We start from the raw sequence: 25,511 nt of genomic DNA on the forward strand, positions 1-25,511 counted from the left end.
CCAAGCCCAGCCGTTTTGCAGACCATGACATAAAGCCTTCTAAATAAGCATATTTTTCGCCCGACTGTAAATGTGGGAATTTCTAATTTTTCAACAAACGCATAAAAAGGTATGACTAACCGGGAAAAAATACCGGAAAATCATGTCATTTCAGCAACATTTGTAAATCACTGGCATGCTACAGCCATTTCCTAAAATAAATTGTGTTAAAAAATCACAAAAAAGTTATACAATTTCCGCGAATTGAGGGACATTTTGCCAAAAAAATATCCCCTAAAAATTATTAAATGTTCATTAAAAAATTCTCGAAATTGAGGATAAATTCACAAAAAATTAATTTAATGAGTCGCAAAAGGGACATTTCTTCTGTCCCTCCCCCCATCTCGCAAAATTTGATCCGGATTATTGTGCATATATTATGAAATATTGCACGGTCGTGGCTAATTTTATAACAGTCCAGGACCAGAAGTTAGTCCAATCAATTCGCGCGAAAATGTCCCTAAAATAGCGAAAATTGTTCCAAATGTTTACAATATTTCGCTAAAATGGTTGTAAGATGCCACCATATAATGTTGATAAGGTGTGTCCTACACTAACCCACTTTGATCCACGACTAATAATGCCATCGCAAACTCCATGACACTTCTTATCTTGTTAACTATACACATTCATCATTCACACCTCCTACCATCCTCCCGTCTTCTCAGTCTCTCTCTCTCTCTCTCTCTCTCTTTCCCTTCATTAGTTTGATATTCCTTCAAATCTTTTTTTTTTTTCATTTTGGGGCAATTCTTCTCCTCATTCTCATTTCTTCTTCTTCTGTTTAATTTTTTTTAAATTTGGTGTGCGAAATTTGTTATTTTGGAGTGTTAAGGATCCAGCACTGTTTCAACCAATTGTCCCAAATTTTGTTCGCTTCGCCCCCCCCCCCCCACACACACACACACTTGTCATTGAGATTCATGACATTACCAAATAATAAATCCACGACTAGTGTCACATTTCTGCGTTTCACACACTATAATTACAACTTTATTCATGATATTGCCTCCGTTCTAATGCAAGAACAGACGGTGAGGTGAAATAAAACAATTACAGCTATACAAAATCAACCTGTAAAACAATTCATACAATCTCAATTTCAGTTTGCGTTCAGCCCGTACAAACTATTTCAAAAGGGTGCTGGCAAAAGCTATTTACTAATTTTGTTCAATAAAATGCTTTATACGCTTAATCAACACTTCAAACTTAGTTTTTAAGTACATGTATATTAATTACTATTACGAATTACTTCAATCTCTTTTTCTGAATTTAAGTAGATGAAAAGTGCGCGAATATTTTCAAGAGAAACATTTATTCAATGAAAGTGAAATATTGAACGCGAATGCAAGGACTTTCAAGAAAACAAGCCCATTTTTTTAAAAATAAATCTTGTTCAGACTTTGTTACATGTCATCGTAATTAATGTCCAGTTATTTCAAAACATGACGCAAGGAAAGATTGAAACTTTTTTAGGTTGGTTTCTTTAGATTTGTTTGCGATCATGATTAAAATCAATATTCTTAGGAGAAATTACGACGAATTATACCCCGAGCTATATCTACATCTCCATGCCAATCTCTCTAATGCATTAAAACACAATACCTAGCATAAGCATGCACATCTACTATTTCTTTTAGCAACTCAAAGAACATGTATCTAGGTCCGGCATTGATCATTGAAATACATAGCGATTCTAAGAGCAAATACATTAGAAAATCTAAAAGCTTTTGAATTCAAAAAGATTGAAACATTATCTGCTAGCAACCAGGATTTTTTAATGCGCCTATCAATGAACACAGAGCTTACATCCTTTTAATAATAATAATAATAATAATATCCAGCTTTTATATTGCGCTTAATACATCAACGATTGTATCTAAGCACTTCACAGATATTACCCCGGTCATCGGATTCAGGATTACCCGCACACAATGTATGCACATTCTCCACTCCCTGGGGAGCATTCCAGCCACGCTCAATAGTCCATATAGTCACTATAATATACCACATATTAAGATTCTAGCCATCTGATTGGTAAAAACTGCAAATACTTTTTTGTTAAAATATCTCTTTTAAAGAATTGACACCAGGGATGCGGTATATATATAAAACAAACATTGACTGGCTAGTTTTTGTGACAGGGTTTTAAATACAGCTCCTCAGTGATCTCGGGTCGCAGAAGAGTTCAGAAATAGATATGGATATTCATTTACTTACAGCGCAATTAAATTAAATATCTATTCAGATTCCTTTAGAAATAGTTTGGAGCCAGAAGGGAGTTAACTCTTTAAAGTAGACACACGAAGAATCAAAAGTGTTTTGAATTGATGCAAAACTCATATCATTGCGAAGGGGAAGCCTTACTGATCAAATACAACAACTCTCCTTTTCAAAATATGTTTGGGGCCCGCAGTAATCAACTCTCAAAAATGTTAGTTTTGAGATCCAGATTTTCTGCCTTCAGCGGTCCTTTGCAGAGCGTCAATATTTGTGACGTCACACACGGGACACGGCTGGCTAGCTGCAGACTAATACACGCGCGACTCCGGTATGCGGCCGGTACTGAGCTGTTTGTCCAGTATGTGACGTCACTATTCAGAGCTCGCTACGCTCGTGTGTTTGGCTTACGTTCAGGGGCGTTCGGGGGTCTAAGAAGGGTCTTGAAAAATTGCATTTTACGCCTTTCCATGATATATATACGATTTTTTCAGCAAATTATTCGTGTTTTTTAAGAGAAAATCTTTCCATCCATATGTAATTTGTTCAATTATCAGTTGTAGTGAATTTTTCTTTGTGTAGCTCCTTTAAACAGAGTTAATGCTTTTCTAGCTCTGACGAGACCAGATTAATCTCTAAAAAATCTTTAAAATTTACCCCTCACCATGCACACTATACAACACAAAATATCACTTCATATCTTCTCTAATATTTCATATATATACCTGTTTTCAAAGTCAATAGTACTTAGACACTGCATATTTCACTAAAATATCAAACAAATGTGTAATAATCTTAAAATCTTAATATAATTTCTTTTTCTTTAGACATAAGAGAATGTATGACACGATAACAATGGAATACAGAGATATAGATTTTAAATATAAATGATTCGAAAGACTGCGGTAGAATATCTTGCTTCTTCCTTCACATTTTCAGGCTAGAAACAAAAAGTTGGTGGAGTGAATACTTCCGTTGGAAAAGATTTTTTTTATAGTATTTCCCTATTATTAATCATAGAGAAATGTCTCTATTTTGAAGGAATGATGTGAAAACTTGTACTTTGAAGAGAAAAAAATCTTAACCAATTACGTGAAATAACTAAATATCACAAAACATTCTGCAAAGTGCTACATGAATATTTCTTTATCAAGAAATGTCACTACATGAAGAATATGTACTTTGAAACTAAAATATATATTTTGGACGGAAGAAATTTAAAAATAGATACACAGGAAAATAGAAATCTGAATTACATGAACTATATTATCTTAAAATCTATTTTTCTTGTAATCAATACAGGTACACTCGAGTATAAATCCCATGTTATTTTCAATATCAATGTTGAAGAAACAAAGGCTAAGTCAAATGCATACAGTCAAAATCTAAATTACAAACAATATCTGTCCCCAATTCAATCCGTATTGAATGTAATTGAAGAGAAAGGGGAAATCAAGGCATATAAACATATGCAATGCAATTGGAAATAAACAATTACATGTTCAGTGTTATTTGCATAATCATAATGTTGCTCATTCAATATACATCTCCTATATAATATATCATAATGTATACTTGTCAACTTTAAGGCATATCAAAGTATTAGGGTGTAGATTTATATCATCATCATTACTCAGAAATTTATACATATATGTACATTAATATTTACATAAAGTAGAAGACAGAATATCAAGGTGTTATAAGAGAATAGATAATTTTTTTTCGTTGTTTTTACAGAACTATTCTTTCGCATCATACAGAAAGTAACCTACTAGCAACTCAGGAAACATGGATGAGGTGAAATTGAGCCAGGCTTAACATATAATGTTTCTCTCCTGTTGCAGAGAGGTTTGCGTTAAGGAAAGGCCGGCCAACTTTCACTGGATAATGTCATTATTATTAATAGCTAAATGCAGTGTTTTACTATTGGAATCATCATTTACATATTTATAGAAATTATGAAATGGAATGAAAAACTATCTGTGTATGAAATCAATTTCACCTTCAGTTTCTTCTAAATATTTAGTATAAAGGCTGAAAATCATTAGAAATTATAATACCTGCTCCTGATTTACAGTATATTCTGTCACAAAATTGGCCAGATAAACTGGCAATTAGAAGAATGTACATTTTGGTGTTAACATATGGAAAGAATTCACATAATGTACCAAGATGAAATAAACAACAGAATACATAATGTTTACGTCGATCAGCCTAACATTACCGCACTTAATAAATACAATTTAAATACAAAGTATTAAATTATTGGATGGAATGTAGTTCAAGGTGAAAAAAACATGTAAGCCTCTTTCCTTTTCAGCCTAAGTCAGAAAAGTTGAGGCTTTTTAATATCTTATATCTAAAAATGCCACAATATGAATACTAAACACAATAGTGTCAAAAACCTCTTTAGTCAAATTTAAAGGTGGTAGATGTACATGTCATACTACATGTAAATTGTTATGGTGAAATAGTACAAGATACATTATTTTCTAATTCATTGAAAAAATCATCCTTAATAGTGTGTGACCAAAAAAGATGGAAAATATCACGGAGTCTTAAATTTGTATGTAACACAAACAAAGTACCTTGCCAACTACATTATGTCCAATTATAACAAATTTGAAGTAAAGTGATTTGAATGTATTGATATGTACATGAATACAGATAAATACAACTCAACATACTCATTTGTAAAGTATACATGTATTTTGAGATACATAAAGGATAACTTTTTTGAATATTACTTAAACGCCAAAGAAAAACTGACTTCAGTACTTTTGATTGGGGTTAGAGGTCAACCCTCAAGTCTTTGGTGTACCATTCTTGCACAATATCAATATTGACCCACGAGCATTAGTACAATGTACGTTTCTATTCAATAGTACAATAGTTCATAGCGCTTGAGTGTCACCTTTAAGTGATGATTAATGTTTATCTTTGTATCCAGAATGCTCTGAATTACAAATTGTACATGGACAAAAAGTGCAAAAATCACTCAAAGATTTGCAATAGCAATGGGTCAACTGAACTGCTAAAAGGTGACTGACGAAAAATAATTAAAAGCATAATATCACAGCAAAGCAAGATTTTTTTAAAAGAGACATCAATTTAGATAAATGTACTTATCAATTCTGAAAGACTTGTTTTCTCCTTCTCTCTCAGATACGAACAGCTTAAACCATTAAGTGATTATTTGCTAACGCATGATTCATTATACAGTGAAACCTGTCTATAAAGACCACCCAAGGGAGACAAGGAAAGTGGTCTTTATGTACAGGTTCCTTTAAACATGTTTCGATGAGAAAGTATTTTCAAGGGAAACAAAAAATGTGGTCTTTCTATACAGGTGGTCGTTAAAGCAGGTTTTCTACAGTGAACCGGTTTTTACAGCCACCTGTACAGAAGGATCATCCACATCGTTTTTTCCCTAGAAATTCACTTCCTATTGAAACCTGTACTTAAGCAACTCGTCTATGAAGACCACACCTGCCTATTCAAAGCACAAGTTTCCTTTCATTTTGTCACACTTAAGTTTTATACATGTAGTTTCACTGTATTATGAGGTTCATGTTCTAATGTTTATCTACATAAACATATCAATTTTTTTATCACAAATACATATGAAACTGAACAACCCCTAAAAGAAACTACAAAGGAATAACCCTATCAAGTAACATTTCATTGGACACATATCAATGTTTTTAAAAACAAGATCCTAAGGTGATCACTATAAAATACACGTCAAGCTTACATGTGTGATGTAAAGACATGGTGGATCTAAATTAAAACAATTGAAGATAACTGCGATAGCAGTTACTGTCAGATGGAGAAATGACTGCAAAGGGCAGACATATGTGTAGTTGCTTTCAACTTCTAACTCACTTTGATCATACTTCAACTTTCTTCCAAGGCGGAGATGTATCGTTTCAAAAATCACACGGCGGACTCTTCATCTTTAGGGGAAGAGAGTTGCGGAGAGAAAGAGAAACAGAGGATTAAGGAAAGGAAGACGGTATAATTAATTGAAGATCTGTAAATTCTGGTAGGATATTGAAATATTATGTTATTGTCTCAAATGTGACATGTCATTGTCGTTATTCTTATTTTATCGTTTATTTTTTCCAGTTTATTTGTCTTCTGTTCCTGTATATTTAACTGCATGTTATTGCATTTGTGACTTTACCTCTAGCCAGTCGACGAGGAAAGAGTTTCTCTTCTTCTGGCAGAGGACCTGGATAACTCAAATGAACCTTCTTTTATTTTCTTCTGAAATAAGGACAACTTATACCATATCTAGACCATACAGCAAATGTTGAAAACTCACCTATTTGGCCGCGAACATGCTGGATACATCCCTCTGAGGTAAATGGCTCTGTTCAAAGGATGAAGGAAAACACGAATGTAAGCCCATTGCCTTCTAGAACCGAGTGGTCCATGTATTAAGCATATATGGCAGTGAAAGACTCCAGTAGTCAAAAGGTTAATGGCTCGTTTGTTCAGGATGCAATAAACTGTGGCAGATTTTTCTAAGCGTAGATGGATGGCAAGTCAGAGGGGATGGACAACCAGGGACCCGTTTAACAAAGCCTTTTTTGCGATGACAAATGACAAAACTCAGTAACAAATCTACTAGTAACCAATCAGAAGCAAGGATTTCACTAGCTTGTAACAAACATCTGAATATCTTTATACACAAGGGAAGTCTAGAAGTAAAAGGACCATTCAAATTCACATATCAGGATCATGTGAGAGAAATAAAATGAATGCTTTTCAATGACAATTTGTAATGTTGTACTTATCAACAGCATGTATGTCCATGGAAGTGTATTTTCTTCCCAACTTTACAACATTCATTTTTTGTAAAGGCTTCTACAATACATGCTTGGCAACAATTGCTCCATGGTAAATTTCCTACGATAACTGCATTTCTAATTTCAACTTTGAACCAAACTGCAACATTAATTATAACCCTGTTTCTTTGATGAAAGAAAGCCTGGAACAATCATCATCGTATCACCAAAAGTTAGCAATCAAAAAATGAAATTGCCAATTTGAAGAAGAAAGCAAATCAATTTAGGACTAAAAGACTTAATGGACTAAATGAATGGGAAAAAAAGCAAATTTATAAGAATACAAGTACTTACAGCTCCATTTGACGAGCCGTTAACCGTTCCGTTCGTGTTGCCGTTGGGCTGCTGGTTCTGAGCGTACTTATTAGGTTGCCCGACGGTGAACAGCTCGGTGAAGTTCGGCTGATGATCGACCTGGAACACGTTGTTGGCGGCGTACCCATGGTGCTGGTACGCATCAGGATTGTTCTGGACCTGTCCGTCAGGGACGTCGATCACGCCCACCTGGGAGGTTCGGACGTGGTACGGGAAGTTGTGATTGGCTGCGGAAGGCCTCGTGAGAATCTACACAGAAGGTGAATAAGATGTATACCGTGAATCATTCATTGTTTGTTTGTTTGTTTTTCAAATACAGACATAAGATAAAGATAATACAGTCAAACCTGTCTATAGCAACTGCCCAAGTGAAACACAAAAAGTGGTCTTTGTAGACAGGTTCCTTTAATACATGTTTCAATGAGAAACCATTTTCAAGGGAAACAAAATATGTGGTCCTTGTAGACAGGTGGTCACTAAAGCAGGTTTGACTGTAATAATAATAATAACACTAAATTTTAATGTTTCTAAATGCGTTACTACTAATACCTGAAGTAAGCTGAGATACCTTGATAATGCGCTTCAAATTTCAAGGTATTTTTTCCAACTGGGTACCCGATTACATCACCTGGGTGGAGAGTGGCTATGGTCTAGATTAATGTCTTTGCAATGAATCACAGTCATTGAACCTATCTCGTCAATAAAAGATATGGAAAATGCAATTTGGCATTATAATTTCCATATTTTAAGAAAGTTATCATCCATCACCTGCACTTGGTAATTCCAGCTTTATTTTCTAAATAACTCAGAAATCACATAATCATCTGAGGTTGGTTTCATTGTGGGGAAACTTTGATAATTTGTGGCAATATTCTGTACTCTTTTTTCACTTATTCTCAAATTTCTTTCTCTTTTTTTTTAGAGAGAGGGGTTTCTAATTGTAATTACTCACAAAAACACTATAAATTGGTACAAAATCTTTAGGATTGTGAAAAACTACATATGCAGACATCAATGTGCAGTTATCAACGATTCATCATAATTTAAAATGTGTCACTATTAAATTACACTGTATCAAAATATGATTTTTTTTTTTTTTTTTTTTTTTTTAATTTTTTTTTTTTTTTTTTTCTTTCTGTGTGAATCCAAACTCAAACACTACATCAATCCTCTTAATGCCAGCAATGATCTTGCCATTAACCATGGAATATTTTGTTTTAATCTAGTTTAACTTACCAAAAAGCCCAATTGAGCTACAAAGGCAATGATGAGCTCGATGGCGTTCATGGCCTTTTCTCTCCACCATTTCGGCATCACCAAGGTTGCTATAATTGTCATGATGGGCATCGCAAGGAACCTGTACATAGTACAAATCAATACAGGTTGTCAATGTCATTCTCAATGACAAATGTTGAAGGACATGACAATGACACTGACAATGACACTGACAATGACACATTTACATGAGCTTAATAGCAGTTATATGACCTTCTCCCCGTCACCCAAGGTTCACTAAGGTTGCCCTTTTTAATTCATGATAGGCATCGCGCGAACCTGTCAGAGTAAAAGGCTGTCAATGTCATTCTCAATGACAAATGTTGAAGGACATGACAATGACACTGACAATGACAATGACACTGACGAAGACACATTTACATAAGCTAAACAGCATGCATGGCCTTCTCTTCATCATCAATGTTGCTACATTTGATTCACGATAGGCATCGCGAGCCAGCCACAGAGTAAAAGGTTGTCAATGGCATTCTCAATCACAAAAGTTGAAGGACATTGACAATGGCATTGTCAGTGTCATACTCCATGACACATTTACATGAGCTGAACAGCATTAATGGCCTTCTCTTCATCAGTAAAGTTGCCCTTTTTAATTCATGATAGGCATTGCGAACCTGCCACAGAGTACAAAGTTCTGAATGACATTTTCAGTGACAAATGTTGCAAGACACTATTAAACAACATACACGGTGCTTTAATGACAAATGTGAGTTAGTTGATATGGCAAGGCTATGCAATTAGACAATACAAGGGGTGTCAATGAAACTAATATAAATGACACAATTAATGATAAATTGACATAGATATTGACAAAAAATGTGGCATTCAATGACAGTCAATAAGGGTACTCAACTGAAAAATGAAAATCAGCAGCACTGCTTCAAAACTATATAATACTAAACGATGTAAAAGAGATAACACAGGCAAAAAGAATGTCACTTAAAATTCATCTCATGAACAACAAACACTTACATTCATTGTGTCTTCTCGTAAAAATATAGCAAAAACATTTTACTTACCAAAGCGTGTAGCAGAAGAAGAAAGGTATATAGAAGGAGTTCTTCTCGGGGTAGTGCTTCAGCGTGAAGAAGATAGCGTAGATAAACCACAGCCAGGTGAGAGCCCTCAACGCCACCAAGACGTACCCTGCAGGGCTCTCGTACAGGTATAACACCTCACCTTCATCAAAGGCCTTCAAGAAATAAAAAAATATATATTTTTACATTTGTGCGCTCCATAAAGATTGTCATGTGTTACATGTACAGTCAAACCTGTATGTAGCAACCGCCCAAGGGAAACACAAAAAGTGGTCTTTGAAGACAGGTTCCTTCAGTACATTTTTCAATAAGAAACCTTTTTCAAGGGAGACTAAAAAATGTGGTCTTTGTAGGCAGGTGGTCTTTGTAGACAGGTGGACTTTGTAGACAGGTTGAATTTGTTAACAGGTTCCTTCATTACATGTTTCAATAAAAAATCTTTTTGAGGGAAACCAAAAATGTGGTCTTTGTAGGCAGGTGGTCTTTGTAGACAGGTGGTCACTAAAGCAGGTTTGACTGTATTACATTTATGTTTGTATAACTAGGTTTGACTGTATTACATTTATGTTTGTATAACTTTACATTTACATAACTAGAAAAAATATGATAGAATTTTACATCCCGGCTCAGACATCAAAGACTATGCTTTGATTGATCTAAATTAACTGTAGAAAGCCTGTCTTCAATATGGCTCCGCCTATGTTTACTTGATAAATTAGCTTGTGACTTCTGACATCTTAACTCAAACACAAATTCTTTTTTATTCATCCACACACACTTTTACATACTTATACCAACTGAAGTTTTAATTCCTGTAATTGTTCTAAATGTAACATGATACAAAGATAATTTTCAGATTTAATTTCTTCTTCTTTTTTTTAAACACAATTTATACTCTTGTGACCCTTGAATTTGAGCCCCAAAGTTTAATTCATTCATTATTTTATAATGATTCTAGCTTGAGACAAGTGTGGTCAAAATTGATTCAGGTTTTGTCCTAGTTACCAAAGAAAACGATCAACATTCTGTCCCAAAACGATGTGAATTTATTGTTAACATGAAATATGATAATATAGAAGTCCTGTTTTTTATCCAGAAGTGTTAATAACTTCAAATACTTACATAGACTTCATAGATGAAAAGTGCCGCATATAACATGCAGTAGATCGCCATAAGAATGGTGATTTTTACTGAGCCCGAGTGGCTGAGTCGACCTCTGCAAAAAAAAGAAAACAAAAATTACATTACATGTTGAAAAGAAATAAATAATGAAGGTATAATCAACATTCTAAACTATTATGAAGAGTTTGAATCAAAACGAGCAATGTGTACTAGAGGTGAATCTACCTCCTTCATTTTTGTTGTCTACATTATTTTGTTGTCTACATTATTTTCGTTTTGTTTCGTTTCCTAAACTGATTTGTACCTAAATACTTTGTTTAGCTGTTTAAGAGGTTAGGCTGTTAGCACCTGTGATATTATCTTGCCCCTTTTACTAACTAATATTTCCTCTTCTTGTATATGTAACACATTGTATAAAATGTGTTACTGTATTGCTGTTGGTAAATCAAATTGATTCATAAAAAATGTGTGGATAAAACTTAAAGTGCAATCACATGACCAGTACTCAACTTCTTCAATAGGACACACAAGCAATGGAATAATAGAATAAATAGAATACAATATATTTTTTTAAATGAGAGTCGATTGCCCCTTGCTAAATTACCCCATTAAATGAAAAGAATGATTCAATACAACAATGTGACTCTTTTCCAAATGTACTCTTGTTTTGTATTCAATGATTTTCTTTGTTTTTGCAGAATAAGTAATAATAATAATCATAACAATATTTTGTTTAAATCAAAAGCATGTTTGACACTTCACCTTGTGATGGTATATCCCTTTGCCATGAGGATCAACTGCAGCAGAAAGAGGGCGTCGGCTCCGGATTGGAACGCCCGCGCCGTGAACTTTAACCCCTGGACCTCCGTCCCGTCATTTGCATAGTCAGCGTAGAAGATGATGTAGAAAACAAGGCTTAGAACTGGAAAAGGGGGAACATTAGGATAAATAAATGACTTGATAAATTATTTTCAATCACATTAGATTGGAACTACAAGTTATTACACTAATATAACCTATCATTGCTGCAGAACTCAGAAATGTGTTTAGCTTTTGTTAAAATATATGGATTTTACATTCCTCAAGGGAGGGAGGCATTTAGGTTTGACTGAAATGCATCTGTGTATTTTTTTTAATAGATATTTAACCTATATTAACATCTGAATTAATGGGATGGGCATTTATCTCAGGCTACAGGACGAAAATATGGGATTATATTCAATGAGTTATTATTGAAGCTAAGTTTCTAGCTAAGGATACTAAGCATTATTGTTAATACGTTATTTTTTTTAATGTATACATGTTCCATTTTAATTGAATAAAATATTGCCTCCATAAGTCTGTTTCAGCAACGTAGACCTGTCATACCTAACATTTAAAGTTGAGAAAGAGAACACTCATGCTATTTTCCTCTTTTATTACCCGTAATAAATGTAACCTTTTATGCCCACTTCTATTTCTTCTATGTTCTTTATTTCATATTTTAACAAATACCTTCATAAGACTGTAAGAACGCATTTGTATAAGAATAAAATGTATTGAACATCCCAGGAATTTGTCTTCTAATGGATGATACATGTACATGGTGTGCAACACAATATGAGCATACACATAATGAATGGTTATGATAAAGGAGGAAGATGAAAAGGAAGAGGAAGATGATGAAGAAGAAGGAGGAGGAGGAGGAAGAGGAGGAGGAGGAGAAGGAGGAGGAGGAGGAGGAGGAGGAGGAGGAGGAGGAGGAGGAGGTGGAGGAGGAGGAGAAGGATGAAAAGGAGGAGGAGGAGGAGGAAGAGGAGGAGGAGGAGGAGGAGGAGGTGGAGGTGGAGGAGGAGGAGGAGGAGGAGGAGAAGGAGGAGGAGGAGGAGGTGGAGGAGGAGGAGGAGGAGGAGGAGAAGGAGGAGGAGGAGGAGAATGAGGATGAGGAGAAGGAGGAGGAGGAGGAGGAGAAGGAGAAAGAGGAGGAGGAGGAGGAGGAGAAGGAGGAGGAGGAGGAGAATGAGGATGAGGAGAAGGAGGAGGAGGAGGAGGAGGAGGAGGAGAAGGAGAAAGAGGAGGAGGAGGAGGAGGAGGAGGAGGAGAGAAGGAGGAGGAGGAGGAGGAGGAGGAGGAGAGAAGGAGAAGAACAGCAACAACAAGGAGAAGAAAAAAAGAAGAAGAAGGAAAAGAAGAAAAAGAAAAAGACGACAAAGAAGACGACAACTAAAGAAGAAGAAAAAGAAGAAAACAAAGATGAAGGAGACGACTAATAAAATAACAGAGAACTTGACGAAGAACAAGAAGTAGTAGTAGTAGTAGTAGTAGTAGTAGTAGTAGTAGTAGTAGTAGTAGTAGTAGAGATGAATACTTACTGTAAAGGAAGAGTACACACATGTACATCTTATATGTGGTGTGGAAAAGAGACCTGGACGTCAGAATCACTGGAGAGAAAAAACACAAAAATTGCAATTATGAATACAGCAAAGCTCGACACTAACATACATGTGCCCGTGACACATGGCCGCCCAAAATCTACATGTAAGTCTGGACCTCCAAATTTGAAGATTTTACATGGGCTCATCAAACAGAATGGAATGTAAACAATCTGGACGTGTGGAGTCCTATTTATAGGCAATTAATATTGGGAATACAAAGAAATGGAACATTGTCATCTATTGCAGCATTTTTACATTACTGTTTGATCTACAGTATAATAAATAGATGGGAAGAAATGCTTTAGCGCCTAATTATTACATGTATGACGGCTCAGCTAAAGCCGGGGTAATGATATGATACTTTGTATTAAAGCACAGCAGAGTATATTTGCATAGTAGCTGCGCTATACAAGCAAAAGTAGCAAACACAAATTTGAGTTGTCCGTTCATACTGTAGATTACTATTACATGTAGATCGATGAATATCTTATGCTTAAACCTCATAGATCCAAATTTATATAGCTACATGTACAATCTGTTCAATGGTTTTGAAGGAGTATTAATAGATAATCAGTGACATGAAATATTATGCATTAGAAATGGTTCAAAACAGCAGGAGGTTTGATGTTCTATAAAGCATCAACAACAAAGGGACATGCATTCTATGAGGGGTAATATAATGAAAGGCATTTGGATCATCAAGAGGAAAACAGCTCATGAAATATTATAATTATCATTCCTCAATACTATTAAAATTGACATTACATTTTATATTGCAACTCATGAGTGAATTCAGTGAAAACCTATTTGAACAGGGGAACATAATACCATTGTTTGAGTATTTCATGTCAACAGAGCCCTCAACCATTAATCATCAATAGGCCTGTCTTCATCAGCTCGAGACTTGACCTCAGGGGTATAGTGAGCACTAAAAAAAATTGGTTTTTTGTTTTCCCCTCAACCACGCCCCCCTTGACTAAAAAAAAGAGATGAGGATTCGCGGGGAAAAAATAGCATCTAACAACATTCCCCCCTTTCGAGTAAGAAAATTGGAGAAAAAAATAGGGCAAAATAGAGAAGATTAGAGAAAATAACAGGGAAATCAGTAAAATCAGGATAAAAGAGGGATGAAGAAAAAAATCTGGTAGAAAAAAAAAATTAAAAAATTAAAAAAAGGAAGAAGAAAAAAATCGGGAAAAAATTGGGGAAAAAAATAAATAATTGGGAAACCAATTTAAATCGGGTTTTTATCAGGCCTGCTTGACCTATAAAACTTGAAACTCAAGCTCGAGCTCGAGAAATTAGCTCAAGACATTTTGGTCAGCGTTCGCTGATAGTGTGAGTCTTCGGGCTGGTGAAGATGCACCAGACAAATAGCTGGATATTTTGCAAACTAGCCCAAGATATCTTGTGATGATTATCTCAACCAAATATCCTGCTAATTGCAACCTTCGGGCTGATGTAAACGCAAATTAACTGGATAATTTGCTATCGGGAAAGTTCAAATAGCGGGATATTTGGCAATCTCGAGCTGATGAAGACAGGCCTAATATTGCTCTAAGCCAATTTATTAATCTTAGCAAGCTACTGTACTTCAATGACCTTGAACCGACTGATTCATTATTCTATCTCCTCCGTAATTATCGATAATGTCATCCACAATGTACATGTACGGAAGCTTGAAGGGTTTGTCAGAACTCAACGTTAACATTAAAAAGACTTTCATTTAAAGCCTATATGCAATAGTTTGGCCAAGAGGGATCATACCTCCCTGCATAGTCACTGACAGGTGGTTAACTATCTCATCATATCAGCTCTATCAACATAAGAAAAAGAAGACTATGGGGGACCAACGGTCCTGTTTGCTACATGTATATAGAGGGCGCAAGTAGCTTTAAAGATAAACTCCAGTACTGGTAAAAAAAATAAAAAAAAATTCTCAGAGAATCAAACGAAACTTACACTGAATGTTCAAGATTACAAATAAATGACATGTGCCAAACAATTTTGGAAGAAAACTGGCTGAGTAATGAGCATAGAAAGACAAGGAAATCAAGGTAGTACTAGCCCCGACACCATGTGTGTTGTCCCATATATAGCTTTCTATGTGAGTGCTTGTTACTTTACCAAGACTCGGTCAAATTTATTATGATTTTGATGACTCCAGAACCTTGCAGTGCACACCAATACTTACATGCTATATACATGATCAACTGTTTCTGATCCTTTCCACACATTTTCTTTCACAATTCAATCGCATTACCAGTACTAAAGTTTATCTTTAAGTAGTGCAGAGGAGCTTTAGAGTGTATACCAATCATTAACTAATATTTCGCTCTCTATGACATCATGCACTATACTATATTTTTGTAATGGGCTTCAATTGTTACTTCTACTGTACAAATTTAAATATCTCTGTTAACATGAAATGACTGATTAGTAGACTACATGTAGTTGGTGAACCCGTACGAGCTCACAAGGAATATATAGGGCCCACACAGAACCCGGCTGAGTCCGAGTTCTATAAAGGTCAAAGGTCAAAGTGAATTAGCTTTTCCTCCTCAAATTGGCAACGATTATTTGTAAGTTTATACTGTTTCATTGTCTACAAAAATAAAAACAATGAAAGAGTGTAAATAATTGAACGTCTATAGCAGTTCAGAGTTCTATAAAGGTCTAAATAAATTAGCTTTTCCACCTCGAATTGGGAACAATTAATTGTATTTTCGACTCTCTCGTTGTTAAAAAAAATGTATAGAAAATGAAAGAGTGTAAATAATTGAACATCTACATATAGAGTTCTATAAAGGTCTAAAGAATTAGATTTTCCTTCTCAAATTGAGAAAAATTATTTTTATGTTTAGACTCTCGTTGTTAAAAAAAAAATAGCAAGGTATACTCTAGTTAATGAAAAAGTGTGAATAATTGAACATCCCATTATTGTTATTGGTGCCATCTGAGAAGCACTTAATACGGTCTCCCTAATGAAAATTCTGATTATTGGGTTATTCTGCTGCAAGCCTACTATTGTAAGCTTCCTTTTCAACAGGATGATTCAAAACCATTTCATTAATGACTCTATTCTTCCATGACCTACTTAACAATTTACGCCGGGACCACATTGTGGTAGCCTATATTTTTCAGTGTGCTATATACATACTACATGTAGTTGAAACCTTTTTTTTAGTGACAGTCAGGGTTTGCAGTTTCCTGGGAGATGCCTGTATCCCCCCCCCCCCCCCCTGGATGGGAAATACTGGGATATACTGGAGAATACCTGGGAAATACTCATGTGCATGTACACCATTGAAACTGTATAATGTGCAGTAGGAAACATCAGAATCTGGTTAAATCCCATCAATTAGACTTGAATGTTTCTTAGTCGTTTACTTTAGTGCTGTAGTCAAACGTTAAACCATCCGGTATCTGACCGCCCATGGCGGATTCCGTTTTCAATTGGACGCTTTCGTTTACCGGTTTTTTTTTGTTTTGTTTTTTTGTTTTTTTTAATAATTTTTTTTTTAATAATTTTTTTTTTAATATTTTTTTTTTTTTTTTAAAGTTTTGATTTATGCCCCTCCACCTGCCGCTATGCCTGGCAATGTCTCCCAGCTCAGTAATCTGTGTGTTGACTCACCACTCCGAAACTAGAACAACACTCCAATTTGTCTGTCATCTTGGTTTGAAAGTAATCTTTGTAATAGATCTCAATATGTAGTTTACTACAGTTTTTAATTTACATTAATGATCTTACACATTCTTCTAAAAATCACATTATTTGTGACAAGTTCACAAGCACAAATCGCCGCCTTCAACTGCACCTGCACCTTTTTTTTAATCGTTTAGCCGAAAACCGTCCGGTTTTGACTGGCGGTTAAATGAAATTGGAGATATCCGTGACGTTACAGCACTAGTTTACTTTCAATTACTTCACATGTTTCTTAGAACTTAATATGACTTGTTTGGCTATTCTTTTCATATCTTTAAGACACAAATTTAATTTGCAAGACATGTGTATGTACAGTACATTGTACCATTGGCTCCCAATGGGCTGTCAATCTCCTGGCAGTACATGTATAATCGTACATGGGTGAAAACCATATCATACAGAATAGCTATTGATATGAAATGTCCTTAATCAACATACAATAAATTAAGAAATTGGGGCTATGTATTATAAAGCCTTTTGATTTATTGTGAGGTTAATATTAAGCATAGGTCTACATGTATGGCTCATTGTGTATTGATTAAACTTAGGATCAATCATAACTCTTTATAATACGCGGCCCTGGTAAAGTACAAAACATGTTTTAATGGTCAGGCTCCTTTATAATGGCACCATCCAGACTAGAGGTACAGTAAGCGTCATATTTATGAGCATATTAAAATGCATTGGTTCATATCGATGTGTTCTATCACCATGGCAATATTCAGTAGGGCAGTGCAGGTGACCATACATGTATATGATCCCATTAATCAAGTAGTACTGGATGAATTAAATTGAATTGCATGTACATGTACATGCAACTCTACCATCATGTACATTATAATGTCATAGACATTTGCAATATACATGAACAAAGCATGAATTTTAATGAATTCTATTCCATGCTGACAATTGAGATAATGGCAATTCATTTACTGCAATACAATATAGTTCAATATATAATATTTGAATATTTCAGTGTGTGTACACATGTTTAATAGGACTTCCAATACAGGGGAGGCCTTGAAGTGGAATGGAATTGATGTAAACAAAATTGAACTGTATTTCGCACTGCCCATTTCAAAGGTGGTCATTGTACGTGCTATAGCATCAAAGTAGCCTGAAAGCCAAAGCGTGTATGCCCATTCATCAAGTAGTTGTATAGGACCCCCTACCATGAATTAAATCTTTTTATTGCCGTTTGGTGTTTGATGATTCTTGCTCAATAATCTAAACATCCTATAGAAGGTTGTTTTTTTTTCTTCTCAGTGTGCTATGGTTGAAGCCTGCTTTAGTGAGCACCGGCCTACTCTAGTAAGACCACCTGTCAGTGTTAAACCACATATTCTTTCTATTGAACAAAACAAAGACCTATAATGATAATGCTACCCATAATATATTTTGAGTAGTGCCCCAAGGAAGGAGGCACTTGGGAGAAAAACAGAAAGTAATGGTATTTTCATACACAACAAAAAGGGTAGTTGTACTTGACTACGTCACAATCCACTGACCAAATTGCCAATTTGAGATTGGCACAGACGTAGTGATTTCATTTTTCAAATATTCATAACTTTCTTATCATCAATGGTCAAATTTATTTCAAACTTAAAATGGTATCTTCCTTCTCTTGTTTTTCTGCCTTCGCCAGGGAAAAAATTAATTTAAACATTTTAGGGGCTAATTTTCAAGCTTGCTTGCATGAAAATAACACTCTATAATTTTTTTTGCATTGAACTCTATGCAAATTTTGGGGGCTTTTTTTTACCTTTGGGGGCTCTTTTGGGCATTTCAGGGGCTAATTCGCCCCAAGCCCCTGTGTATTTTTTTTCCCCTGGCCTTCGCATACATGAATTTATTACAAGGGTTGGATTACCTTTAAAGGTACTACAGGTATGTCCCATTTGCAGGTCAAAAAAATGAAAAGGTTAAATTCCAACGGCATTTGAAAGATAATACTAATTTAGAACTTCTCTAAAAAAAGGGGCAGGGCTTAAATTAATCCAAGGCCATGGCCGTGGATGCCCCTTTGAGTGGCCTCAATGCCTCTCTCATTGGCCTTGGAGATTTTTTGTGCCCTTTCCAATTCTTCCTATTTGTGCTGTAATATAGGAATGTGCCCGACAGAAAAGTGGCCTTGCCCTATAAATATTGAAATTTAAGGCCTGAAGGGGGCTTGAAAATGTCTTTAAATGGGGAAAATAACGACTATTAGTTGTCGAATCGACTTAAGAGCAATAGAGCCAGTAAGTAAAAGTCTGATTTTCAGACCATTGTACCAAATTGTCGTACGTTTTATGCTGCGCAAAGATGCAATCAGTTTGATTTTGGCAATTACAAGAAGTGGGTTATTGATGTAGACAAATGCTCATGTACCCTTTACAGCTCATTTTATGTACATGTACTGTACATGTATGTTATTTAATACCAAAGAAGAAAAAAAGCCAGTCAGTCACTCAATAGTGTCTGACAGTGAAGTCTAGCAAGTAAACGGGTTTCCTTGCATAATTTGAATATTAACGTTTCAATTTCACAGATAGGACATACATGACATATTCATAATTCCTATGAAATTCTACAGAATTTGATGTTGGCTGCAAAAGGGACATACTGTAGTATCTTTAACAGACAGAATCCAATGATTGAGGGTCACAAACTATAGCATATTGTTGGTACTTCACTTTATTGATACTACAGCAATAAAGAGGAACAGATACATTATGACGCAGTGAAAGGCATACAAAGAAAAGGAGAGCACAGTAAGAAAAGCCCAGGATATGACCTGATTAAAGGTCAATGCAGGTTATGCAGCGCAGGTAACATAAAAAAATACAAATCATCAAAAAAACTTCTAAAAATCAACATAGTAGTTTACATGTAGACTAGGTAGCTATGTAATGTACATGGTAAATAATTAGGCGGATGCACTTACTTGCAACGTAGGCAGAGCATCCAAATAGGGCCATGAACAAGAATAGAAAGGCAATGTCAGTTGCTAAGATACCTGTAAGCAAAAAGACGAATAATTCATAGAGAAAACATAAGGAATTAATGAAGATTAAAAGTGTCCACTTATATGTACTACAACATTTTAAATAGGCATTGAAATTGTTGAATTGTAAAGCAATGTTGTCACATAATGTAAGAAAAATACACCAATAATGGCACAACAGAAACAGACTCATATTTCCAAGTGATTATTCTACTTTCTGCTCATCATGTACAGGTGTACAATTTATAATTCAGAGCATTTTGGATCAAAAAATTTCTTTTTTTTTTAAATCATAAAAAGCTGACCCTTAAAGTAGTCCTCCGAAGAAAATTCAAGACAACATATAATTTTAGACAAGTTATATATAGATGAAAAGTTTTTCTCTTGAAAAACACGAATAATTTGCTGAAAATTCATAAAGATATCATGGAAAGGCGTTAAATGCTTCGCGGCTAGCTGTGTCTCGCATGTGACATCTCAAATCTTGATGCTCTACAGAGGACCGCTGAAGGCAGAAAATCTGGATCTCAAAATAAAATTTTTTTTTAAAGATGATTACTGCATATTTGAAGAGGGAAGTTAATCAGTAAGGCTTCCCCTTCGCAATGATATGAATTTTGCATCAATTCAAAACACTTTTGATTCTTTGGGGGACTACTGTAACTGCTATGGGTTAAAGGCATTGACAAGTAACTCTATGTGACACTTACCAAACTGATCCGCAGAAAAATGCTTGTACCACCAGTCCTCTCCATTGGTCATAGTCAGCTTATAATTCATCAGCACCCCTGAAGAAGATATGAAAAGTTGAATTAAATTAAAAAATAATTTACTGGTACACAACTTAACACATAAAATAACGGTAAAAACGATACCAGATTTGTTGTGGCCTAGTGCATGCACATGTACGTTATCCTAAATCCAATTGCATCCGTAACCCTAAGCTTTAAGCTAAAATCTTTGATGAAATAAATTGCAGCAGTAGCAAAAGTACTAGCTAGGGCAAGAACCCTTTCTGATCCTACCTGTCAAGTGCTGCAGTTCACTAGACACGACATGGAACCACCTGTATTGCAGGACATTTCTCAAAGATTTCAGAGGCACCTTATATTCAGTTCTTGTATATATAGCGCATATAATATATCACAGTATATAACGTCCCTTTGCGCTTCCAAAACGCTTACCGTTCTTTTTTATTCTAAAAACTGGCAAGAGCCAAGAACCATCGGAGGTCTTACCTGCCCAGCGTTGCAGTTTGAGATGACGATATACCACCACCTGTCCCTGACGGAGCGGAAGCTGCGTCCACCCTTGCAGTCAAAGTAGTGCGTGTCACCAAAGAGCCGTCTCCAGTCACTGGTGCTCTCGGTTTCCAGGAGGGCACATCCTGACCATACGTAGCTGGTGGTGAGGTTCACCACTTGGTGGTTCTCTGGTTTCAAGACGGATTCTTTCTCAAGGCATGTCTGCGGGAAGAAATAATGAAACTAACTTAGAAAATGTAATACTGGTAATGATTAAATAAACAATAACAATGATAATATCAGGAGCAATATTAGTTTTAAATATATCAGCATGTACAATGTAGGTGGGCACACCGTCTACTACACACACACACCACAATACAATGATGATAAATGCCCCCATACATAGTAAATTTTACCAAAATCATGATTAATTTTTGGTGTTCTCTGTGATTCCATCAAGTTCACAGATTTAATAGAGCTTTATACGTCAGACATGTATCAGCTGGTTACCATCAAGAAAAATAACTCTTGTACTGCATTTCTTATTATTTTTGGCAACAAACAGGATGAGTTGATGATGAAGTTGAAAGACATCAGAAAGCAATTGGACTTACCTGTAACGGTGCTGTATCTAACGGGTAGACCGACGGCCATTGATCTGGCTCGTCGTAGTATAGTATAAGGTTCTGGGTTTGAAAGGACTGGATGAGAGAAAAAGAAAATATTTGATGTCAATTAAGTATCGGGTTGACAGGTACTACTATATTACTAGCAAATACTTCAAATTTTTGTTTGAAAATAGCATGGCAGTAAATACATAAGAAATCAAGTACACGAGGGCACTGCACTAATTTTTAACTATCATATTATAATGATAATAATGATGACATCAATAATAATAACAACAGCAACAACATCAACAATAATTTTGGGGAAATATACATCTTGTTTCAGGTTCTTAGTTCCATTTATATCAAGATGCTTTTTTGGCCTGTGACTGATAAAACATGAACAAAGTAATTATGGACATCGTAACTGAAATTATATTCAGAACATAAACCATAAAGTTGTTAACTGGCTAAATCATGGTGGCAAAACAACAAACAAACCAAAAAAGAAATGAATCTTCTAGAGTAAATAAGTTTTTCTTACCTGGGGATATTGGACTTCAAATCGTAATCTGCCAATGTCTGACAGAAAACAAAATCTGGCTAAAAATATCCAATTCTGTAGATAAGAGAAAAATGGGAGAATACATTGTATGCTATTCAAAATGTATAACCTTTCCACGACAATGGCTATTGCAAGTCATTTTGTTTTAATGCTAACCATATAAACTTTTTGAAAAGGTCAGCCTTCAGGCAATTGTTAATATTCAATAATTAATGGCAAATCATTCATTTGTCTGCTATAATAAGTTTTCTCATAAGATCTACTATACCTACATGTAGAGTACAGTGTATGTAGCTTTACCTTCCTTGCATATTAATGCATATTGGATAATTGGACATGCATGTACTGTACTGTACATGTATTTAGACAAGCTATTAGATGTGCATTGCCTTAGCCTTTCATGTACAGTACATGTAATTAGGCAAACATTTTGGACTGTCAGTCAGCCCCAGCAAGTAGTCTAATGCAAACATGTTTGCCTGTTACACAAACCAACATAAAATTGAAGACACTTTTTTTTCCTTGAACGCAATTTTTCACCATTCATTTTCTTGCCCAAATAAAACAACTAAAAAGCCAAAAATAATGTGCCATTGCTTTAATCGCCTATCAGTTGGGGCACCTGTCCGAGAATAAGGATCGTCGCATAAATGAGGATCGTCTTCGTAAACGCCGACAGACGCATCCTAAAAAAAAGGATAGTCTGCATTTTTCACGGACGATTCTTATTTTCGATCCGCGCGCCGGGGATGCAAAAAAAAGATTCCATGTTGATGCTCCTTCCACATTTTACACTAACTTTGCACAGGGACTTTCATGTTATGAACGATAAATCCTTGGGAAGACGGACAACCCATAAAAACAGACAGTGAACTGGGGGTATTTTATTACGCAGAATCCTTTTTTTGCATTGCCAGCGCAAGCATCGGGAACCCTACACCCGTAAAACGAAGAGAAAAAAACTTTTTTTGTTTTTAATCGTGATTTGTCCCCGTTTTACGAGGATAGCCTTGTAATCGTATCTATATTAGGACGATCTTCGTTCTCGGATCAGCACCCAGTACTGCCTATGGTTACGCATCATCGAAGTGCCCAGTTTGTATGATTTGGGTTTCTTTTATTAGGGGGAGGGGCAGAGATGCCAAGCTCAAAGATCAGCTATGCATGACATTTTCATGACTCTGTGCGGGGGCGAGGGTATATGGTACGTATAGCGTATAGATCTAGTGTACGTTTCGAAATCGCACACGCGCGCATGACAAGACGTGATAGCTGGCCGCCTGCATGTACACAAGCCCTGCAAGGAGCTAGCTGAGGCCTCGTGGCGGTCGGCCTGTATCTGTATCTGTCCGTGACGTACAATCACCAGCATCTGGTTGTCGCGTACGTTGTGTTAAGGTCAAAGCGCAACGTAGTCTAGCAATTGATGCGTGACAGCATCTTCAGACCCTCGATGCGTGACCAGAGCTACTAAGTATCAAGCATTAGGCATGACATCACGCATTTCGAGGGTCTGAAAATGCTCTTACGCACGATGTGCGCACTAGATTGTGAAAAAACGCTAGATCTATACCTTATACGTGTGTTATATCCTCGCACGCGCACTTGCGCGCCGAATCATGAAAATGTCACGCATTGCCGATCTTTGAACTTGGCGTCTCTGCGTGACTGTCACGCATAATGCGTGACACTTGGTAGCTCTGGGGGGGGGGGGGGGTGCCAAGATTTAATTTTAAATCAATCAATGTCTGATTCAGCAGTAGGGGCGCTGGTCCGAGAATGAGGATCGTCCTCATAAACAAGGAAATCCTCATAAACGAGGACAAAATGCGTCCTCAAAATAAGGGTCGTCTGCATTTTCGAGGACGTTTTTTTCATCGGCGCTCTGGGGGTTTCATGTTACAGAACGGCCCGCTGGCGATGCCAAAAATGGATTCCCCGGGGGGAAATAACCCTAGTTCACCGTCTACTTTTATGGGTTGTCCGTCTTCCCAAGGATTTATTGCTCATAACGTGAAGCCAAGGTCTCTGTACAAACAAATTTTCGCAGACGGTCCTTATTTTTGAGGACGCATCTGTCCGTGTTAAAGAAGACGATCCTCGTTTATGAAGACGATCCTTATTCTCGGACCAGCGCCCCTAGATCTAGTGTCAGTGATTATGGTCACATAACATAGAATCTAACTTAGATCTAAGTTAGATCTAGAGTCTAACTTTGGGTCTAGAGTCTAGGTCTAACTGTTAGATTCTAAGTTAGACCTAGGTCTACCTAGTTAGATATTAATTTAGGAAATGTTTCACTTTCTTCAGATCATGGGCATTCATTTGACATGCAATGTCTTTTGTAATCAATGTCTAGACCTACAACTTACAAGGCAAAGTGATTTCCATATCATAATTCATATCTCATATGTGACTGCACTGCACTGGCACTGCAGCTATAAGTTCAGTCAGTGTGTCACTGTCATTCATCTAATCCTCAATCTCAATTCAGTCTCAGTCAGGCTCAGTCAGAGTCACTCACTTTTCAGTCAGACAGAGTCAGACAAAAACACACGCAGATGACAACAAATAGAAGGGAAAATTTGTCTTATCAACTTACATCATCAGTAGCTATTTGTCCTTCTTGATATAAGCATAATGTACTCTGTAAAAATGAACTTAATACGGCAAGAATTAGTGAAATATGTTTTACTGTGAGGCTCCAATTCATTATTGTGGACTGCGCCATTTTGCTTCGCACTGAACTAATTTATTTTGCAATTGAATATTTAGTAGCTTGCATTGCGCAGAGCTATGCGCAACACAAAATCTATATTTTCAACGTATTGTCGACCGGGCGCGCGCCGCTCCTCCGGTGTACGATATACGGAGCGGTGATGTAATGCCTTGGGTGGCAGCTCGCGTTCGATTGCTTAGCAACAGATGAGTACGTGCTCTATCGCTAGCTGGGTAGGGTACCGAGTGTTACGGATATGTGTGTGGTCTCGGCTATTGTTCGCTACCTATTATCGCCTGTACCATAGACCTAGGTCTATGCCTGTACTAAGTATAATGCTCACAAATCAAGCAACGAAGGGAGTGTCTTTTTATGTAAATACAA

At 36.2% G+C, this 25,511-nt stretch overlaps 1 protein-coding gene across 1 annotated transcript; it reads right to left on the reverse strand.

The window, feature by feature from the left end:
* Positions 1 to 5,966: 5,966 nt before the first annotated feature.
* On the reverse strand, positions 5,967 to 25,271 carry LOC100889471 (transmembrane protein 145). Its single transcript, XM_030978655.1, has 14 exons — positions 25,011 to 25,271; positions 22,388 to 22,462; positions 21,850 to 21,936; positions 21,199 to 21,454; positions 20,699 to 20,776; positions 19,929 to 20,000; positions 13,231 to 13,299; positions 11,642 to 11,801; positions 10,880 to 10,973; positions 9,740 to 9,912; positions 8,664 to 8,784; positions 7,407 to 7,676; positions 6,587 to 6,634; positions 5,967 to 6,215 (listed from the first exon to the last, which is right to left on the reverse strand). The coding sequence occupies exons 1-13, from the start codon at positions 25,137 to 25,139 to the stop codon at positions 6,587 to 6,589; spliced, it is 1,632 nt and encodes a 543-aa protein (XP_030834515.1). The 5' UTR covers positions 25,140 to 25,271; the 3' UTR covers positions 5,967 to 6,215.
* Positions 25,272 to 25,511: the final 240 nt, after the last annotated feature.

Source organism: Strongylocentrotus purpuratus, unplaced genomic scaffold (assembly GCF_000002235.5).
Source record: "Strongylocentrotus purpuratus isolate Spur 01 unplaced genomic scaffold, Spur_5.0 spur5_scaffold_1, whole genome shotgun sequence".
Taxonomy (NCBI): domain Eukaryota; kingdom Metazoa; phylum Echinodermata; class Echinoidea; order Camarodonta; family Strongylocentrotidae; genus Strongylocentrotus; species Strongylocentrotus purpuratus.

Excerpts from the sequence above, each read along its gene's own strand:
- LOC100889471 (XM_030978655.1), bottom strand. The coding sequence starts at position 25,139 with ATGGCGCAGTCCACAATAATGAATTGGAGCCTCACAGTAAAACATATT. Across the intron at positions 20,777-21,198 it reads TCCGATGGTTCTTGGCTCTT|GGGTGCTGATGAATTATAAG; the intron begins GCCAGTTTTTAG and ends TATCTTCTTCAG. Across the intron at positions 10,974-11,641 it reads AAGGGATATACCATCACAAG|AGGTCGACTCAGCCACTCGG; the intron begins GTGAAGTGTCAA and ends TTTTTTTTGCAG.